The sequence below is a fragment of the Corvus brachyrhynchos genome, unplaced genomic scaffold (assembly GCF_000691975.1).
Source record: "Corvus brachyrhynchos isolate BGI_N302 unplaced genomic scaffold, ASM69197v1 scaffold142, whole genome shotgun sequence".
NCBI lineage: Eukaryota > Metazoa > Chordata > Aves > Passeriformes > Corvidae > Corvus > Corvus brachyrhynchos.
Window position 1 is genome coordinate 774,557 of NW_008237226.1, and position 7,030 is coordinate 781,586.

A 7,030-nucleotide genomic window follows, 5' to 3' on the forward strand; every position below is an offset into this window, starting at 1 on the left:
CTTCTTCATTATTCTTCAGAAATGCCAATGTTTTTTTTTTTTTTTTTTTTTTGCTGGGACTAATCCATTCTTTTTATTTTGCATTTTTTTCAGCCCTCCTGATTGGTTGATTCTTATATTTTGCCTAACTTTGAATTTCTCTGAATTTCAACCAGTTTTTTTCACATTTTGTAAGAGCCAGCTTCTGTGGTGAGGTTTATCTTCATAAGCTAAGAATAAGGTTTTGGCAGGCGAAATGCTCTGTTACTGAAGCGCAATGAAGGAATACCTTTGTTTTAAGTTGAAATTATTTACTCAGCAGCCAGTGTTACTCACAACTGTGGTAAATCAGCATATCCTGCCAGCTTAGGAAGTCTGTTTGTGGTTCTCAGTGTTTGGGCTTCTTGCTTTCTCCCTTCCACACATTTACAGCTGCTGGCAGAAAGGGAATTTTAGATGATACAGATAGTTCTTTGTTGAGGAGTAACCAATCTATTAAGCCATCTCTCTTCTAGAAAAGGCAGTCCTTGGTCAGTTACTTTGTCTTCTAAGTGGGTTTTTTTTAAGAAGTCAAGGAACAAAACTCAGCAGTATCAGTACACTGGATGCACATCAGCAAGAATTAAACCTGAAATAAATTCATCAGAATTCTCCTTGTAAAAAAGGGCAAGCAGGAAAGTGTTGCTGTTACTACCTGCTAAGAATTAATTGTCACTCAGCAACAAAAGCATCCATGGAATCATAAAAGGGTTTGTGTTTGAAGAGACCTTAAAGATCACCTAATTTCAACTCCCTTCCACTACACCAGATTGCTCAAAGAATAAGACAGCACTGACCTTGAGTAATTTGTTATATTTTTCTTTGACTTCCTCAGTGACTTAAGGAATGTGACTTGTTTCTATGTATGTCTTTCTTTCACAGTTTTAGTTTGTTTTTTCATTTATTACTTCTTATATTCGAAATTGCTACATTTGGAGAACATTATCAAGGTTGCACAGTGAAACTAGAGCTGCCAGCACTAAGCTTACATGTTTATGAGTATTTGCAAGCGTGTGCTGTGTTGTTACATACCAACATGCAATGTTTTTTCGTAGCCTCTCTTCTTTAATAGATCTGTTCTGTTTTCAGAAAGCCTTTAAGCACAGCTCTGTTCCATATCCACGTAGGCTGATGTCAAGATACTTGAACTTAACAGAGTTGGATTGGGCTTGTATAGGCTTATCTTGCTGCTCGAGATCTCTTTTGAACCCAGAATTGCCTATTTTCTCTTTTCTTTAAACACAGATGGAACTTTTCCACTATTATATCAGTCTCTGCAACATTACTGAGAGGTGCAATTGGATTAATGTTGCTTGTATTTTACAAAGGGAGAACTGAGACAATGGAGAAATTTATATTTGGAAGACTGCATTAATGTGGGGTGAACAGTTTGTGAAACTTGGCTTTGGTAATTTCATAGTGCTTGGAGTGATACCGTACTTTCTGTTCAGAGCTCATCTGCAGAGACACCAGTGAGGTTCAATGTTTTTGCAAACCAGAACTGAACTCTGAAGACAAGTCAGGCTTCTGAAGAAGTCAGATCATCACCATGTACAATGTGTTCATTTAGCAGACCTGTCTTTTGTTGGTTGGGATTCCACTTCTCAGAGGACAGTACCCTTTTGCCATAATTATGGCAGTTAGTATTTTAACTGTTTTACAGTTCTTGCAGTTCTCTTCCCTCTCTATACTACTTTTCCAACTTTGACAACACAAAAAGCAGGCCTCTCTCATTTGGTGGTTTCCTCTTGCATATGCTCCTGATTCATAGGCAGAACATGCTTTTCCCACTGCGTTGAGTCACAAGTCTGACATTTCTTTGTGTTTAAAACATTTCCCACTTTTTGCTTAAAAAAGTGTTACTTGATTCTAGGCTGATTGAAATCTTTAGTGAATTTAGGTACTGTCTCAGTTTCCTTTGACAATTTGCAAGCTCTGGGTTTTTTTGAAAGTGGATATATTTATGGCTGCAGCAAAAGGTGTTGCCCTGACAGCATTTCTCCCATACTAAACTTCAAGTAATCATTGTGAAATATGGTATTTTCAGAGCAAAATGTGTTATAAGTTCTCTGCTACTGTGTTCTGTACTGACAACAACATTTAGGCTGAAATTTTCAAAACCAGAAAGCTTGGAATTGTACCTCCTGCGTATATGTTGTTGGTCCAAGAAACTGAAGAATGAGGAAACTATTAAGCTGAAAACTATGTGAACACACTGCCAGGAGCTTTGTAACAGATGCTGTTACTAGTGCAGCTACAGTATCATCAGAAGAAATGTGATTGTCTAAATGGTTCTGTGTTTTAAGAAGTGGATGGCCTTTTCCAATATGTGAGGTCCAGAGTTAAAGTCATTGTTCATTCTTAACATGACCAGATTTATTTGTGCTTTTAACATCTAAATGTATAAATAGTAATTGCACTACAGTTCAATGAAATACTGCAGTCATTTGTCTTAGTCACTCTGGTGGGTCCCACAGCAATATCGTTAAAAGTGAACAGAGCATTCTCACACCTGTGACCTGCTTTCATGAGAGTGATGTCAGGATGTGTTTTCCATTTTTCTTATTAGCAATTTATGCAAGCTTTTAGGAAGCAAAAGCTAATATGGTGGGGCAGTACGTGCTGTTAAGACCTCAATGTCATCAAGTACCATGTGTGACATAAATGCTACAGTGAGAGCTGTGCAGCAAGTGCCAGCATACTGGGAGGTGTTGAATCTGACTTTTTGATTCTGTGTGGAGCCAAGAAGATAGAAAGTGCAAGACAGTGTTAAAAGTCAGAGGGAGGAGGCTTGGGATAAAGGAGATCATGAGTTCTGAAAATTAATTCTTGGTTTTCAGTTGCCAAAAGGTAGAAGGAGGAATTCTGACATTGTCAAGATTCAGGTAGGCTTCTTGGTGCACCTGTGTGTGTATGTGTGCATAAATACATATTTATTTTCATGTACTCTTTTAAAATGCCTTTATTCTGTACCTTATCATTGATCAAATGTGAAAACTCCATCTAAGGAAGTGTGTTTGGGAGTGCAAGTGATTGTTCCAAAGACAGAAGAACATTTGCCCAAGTGTGAGTGCTTAGGAAGCTGGGCAGAGTGGATGGAGCTGGCAGAAGATGTGTTTACCAAAGCAGTCCACATTTGAGGCACGAATAACTGGCAGAGAAGGATGGAACAACTCCTCCCAGACACCACCTCCTCCTCAGAGCCTTCTTTGGCTCAACAGTTATCCAACCACATTCTCTCCTGAGCTCTCTCTGGAAGAGAATTTTTTCTGAAGAGCTGTGAAAATTTCAGAGCATACATATCACTACTTGCACTCAAAGTGTGCTTATGCATCTGAGCTAATTGGGGTGGTGATGACCTCCAAGTCAAAGTTAGGTGTTTCTTCTTAGGGAATGATGAAATAATTGAATGTGGTCAAGTTTCAGCAGCTTACCTATATGACCCTAACAGTTAAGCCACCACTGGTGTTCATCTTTCACTCAGGTTGAAGCAAATGTACTTTACCTCACAGCTGGAGTAAGGTAAGAGTGCAAGCAAGGACAGAGCAGACCAGCTGGCTGCTTGAAACTGCTTCACTCTCAGGAGTGGTACTCAGTACACAACACAGTCCTTTCACAATACCTGGACTGGTGTCATTTTTACCAGCGCTCCCTTCTTCCTGCCAGTCCATGCACTTACTATGGGATGGACATTTCTGATGCTGTCTGTATTTCTGAGTGTGTTTAACAGGGTCGGCAGTGAATTACATGGAAAATTGTTCAACTGCCTGATCACTCGCTGAGTAAGCCTTGCTCATCATTTAATCTGTTCTGGTGGTGTATTGCACTGGGAGACTCGTGATTTGCCTGAGCTGGTTAGAGGGGATCATGTGGGAAGTACAATGTAAAGCTTATTGAGAAGTGCAGTTTAATCCATCTGCAGAATCGTTGTGTTTTCTTTCTGTTGTGGCCATGCTCTTCTGTGGATGTTATCTAGAGTAGCAGTTGTGCAGGGATTTAGTGCTGCTGCCCCTCCCTGAGACTGCTGGATGTTTTGAGCCCTCTGAAGGGAAGGTAGGTCAGCATTAGTTACACAGCAGAGGAATGCTTTGAAGCTTCTTGTGAAACCTTAGAGATGGCAGTATTGATAATAGAAGAACTGATCCAAATCCAATGAACTGGTTGCAAATTGATTTTGTAACTTTGTGAATTTTGGGGGGAAGCTGAAGGGAGGGTGAATTCTGCAGCAGTCTGTGATAACTGCTGTAAGAAATGTTCACTGAAAAAAAAATTAGACTAAAAAGTAACAAACCCAGACTAGTGATGTTGCACTATATGTTTTTGTTTTAGGTTTTCCTGAAAAGGTAACAATAAAGCAATGCTATCGTCTTCTGGGAAACAGCCTCAACGTGCACGTGGTGGCAAAATTGATCTCCATTCTACTTGAATAATTTAGAACTTGAATCTGATGCATATGGACTGCTGGCAGAAAATACTTCTATCTTTCAGGAGAAAGCTGATGGAAGCTGGGCAAAAACCAGAGCTTACCAAGATATTTGTCTAGACATTTTGCTGAACAGTTTTGATATATTTTTAATAACTTGTATTCATGATGGATTTGAACTCTATAGGTGTTTTATTTAAATGGAAGTTTACATGACTTATTTGCATTATTTAAATATTATTTTTTAGTTTGCAAAATGAAAAAGAGCAGTATATGCAAATATTTGAATGAAAAAAGATAAGACTATTTTATTTCATTTTATCTTAAAACCATTTTCTCAGTACTGTGTGCAACTGTTTCAAAGCTGTTTTAATTAGGTACAGAGATCAAGTTCTACATGAAAAATGTCTTCATCTTTAAAGGTAAATTATCTCTTCTGAAAAGATTTACTCTATATATGATCTGAAATTTTGATGTGATTTTTGTAGCTCATGAAACTATTAAATTCAGTATTTTGTATAAAATTTTTAAGATATAGTGTTGTCCTTTATGGTTGTCTCATCTTCTTTAAATACTTGTAAGATTCTGGAACCCAACTGTATCTGTCTGGAATGATTTGTTTAGGTGCAGCTGAATAAAAATATTTCAAGATTATCACAGCCCTGACAATAACTTGCCTGTTCCTCTTCTCATATTTTTCAGGATAAGATCATTTCTGATTACCAAAGACCTACATGTAAAAGACATAAAAAAAATTTTTGAAGCTCCGTGTTTAGGTTCCTGTGACATAAGAACTGGAGAAAAACTGTATGGGCTGCTTCTGAAAATTTCTTCACAAATCTTGGTGGTAGTACTAGGGTTAGGAGTGTATGTTGGGGTGAAACCACTGTATGTGGCCATACTGAGTGCCACCAGTGTACAGCACCTCACAGAGCTGGATTCAGTGGGTTTTTAATCAAATCTTTTGAGTTCAGTACCTCTGAAATAATAGAAAAAATAATGGGGAAACTGAAACCCCTCTAAAGAAGCATGGGCTCCAGTGGTTATCTTTCCTTGGGATTTTCCCATTGGTATCTAGATTAAAAACAGCTTGAGTGAGGAAAAGGTGAGGTGATACTTAGTAAGCATCCGTTGGGGAGATTATGTGAAGAAAACAGAAGGATTCTGTAGTTTGGTCATAGTTCTTGTGCACCAAGCAGTAAGTTTAAGTTGCCAGTCCTGAAAATTAATGAGTTTTCTTCCCCCTCTTCCCTGCACCCATGGGATGACACTGGAACAGTCATGGTATGTTCCATCTGGGCTTGGTAATGCAGGAGAAATTGAGGACCATAGAGAACAGAGCTGCTGTATTCATTTCATACTGCAGCTACTTTCATCTGCTGTAGTCCTGAAAACAATTTCAAAATGAGTGTCTGTAGATGTTTTGTGCCATACTTTATCTTATGCCGACTCCTGTGTATTTCTTCCTTCAGTCTTGATTTGCATGTTTCTTATGGACTGTTAAACCAGGAAAGGCTTGGGTTGACCTGCTTCAGCCTGTCTTACTCTCCAAGAGCATATTGACTGCTTGGACTGTTCCAGCTGTAAAAGAGAAATGGAAATGGATTCTCCTGAAAGAGCTCTGGACAAAGCTCTAGAGAAGGATGGCGTCGGCCTCTGTCTTTACCTGGTTCCTTGTAGTACTGAAATGGCAAAAAAGTACTACCATGCTGGCTACTAAACTGCAAAGAGCAGGTGTGGTTTTGAGAGTGAACCATAGGTACCTGTACACACAGTGGTTATTGTGTAGATTTATCAGCCAGATCAATAACTTATAGCTGTATGGTCTTATTCTTGGGAGAAATGTGGTAGTATGAAGATCTATTGCTATCTTTCCAAACATTGGTGTGAAAACAAAGTATATCAATTTGACATATAAATTGGAATTTCCTTCTGCCAAACCATGTAATAGTCTATTCATTTTGCTTCACTGTAATAATATTTGGAAAAATATTACTATTAACAATTAACTTTCCGTAATAGTCTATTCATTTTGCTTCGCATTAATGTTTGGAAAAATATTACTATTAACAATTAACTTTCAATTCCTTTATGTGTAGAACATATTTTAATGCTTTATATGCCACTTCTAAGCTAGCAGTGTTAAAGTGGAAATTGAAACTTACCTAGCTGCACCGAAAACTGATACAGTAATACAGAGCCTGTTACATATTGACAGTGAATTTTAATTCAATGTGGTTGTGAAGACTGAATCTGTTTGCTGATTTGGGCTGTTTCTGAAAGAAAAAAATTGAAAGAATTCAGAATTGTAAATACATATTTGTGTATTTTACCCCTGCTAACCCTGTAATACTGGTGCAGCTAAATTGAGGGACTGCTGTTTATCTCCTTGGTTTGTCATTAATAGACTGGTTTACTGAGTTCTGTTGGGTTGTACCTGCTTGACCTCACTTGATGATCATGTTGCTTCCTTTTCCAAGCAGTCTCCTAATCCTAAGTATTTTGCAGCCTACATCATTGCTGTACTTTGCAACTTCAGCTTAAGCATTTTCACAGGAATGAAATGTGATTACAAAAGCAGCTGAAAGG

At 38.2% G+C, this 7,030-nt stretch overlaps 1 protein-coding gene across 3 annotated transcripts in view; it reads left to right on the forward strand.

The window, feature by feature from the left end:
* Window positions 1-5,113, forward strand: part of TRDMT1 (tRNA aspartic acid methyltransferase 1) — a 40,733-nt gene extending 35,620 nt beyond the window's left edge. For all 3 annotated transcript variants that reach the window (XM_017729218.1, XM_017729216.1, XM_017729217.1), the window contains one exon: window positions 4,348-5,113. In XM_017729218.1, the coding sequence (XP_017584707.1) occupies window positions 4,348-4,448 (101 nt within the window). In that variant the 3' untranslated portion in view covers window positions 4,449-5,113. The remainder of the gene's footprint in view (window positions 1-4,347) is intronic.
* Window positions 5,114-7,030: the final 1,917 nt, after the last annotated feature.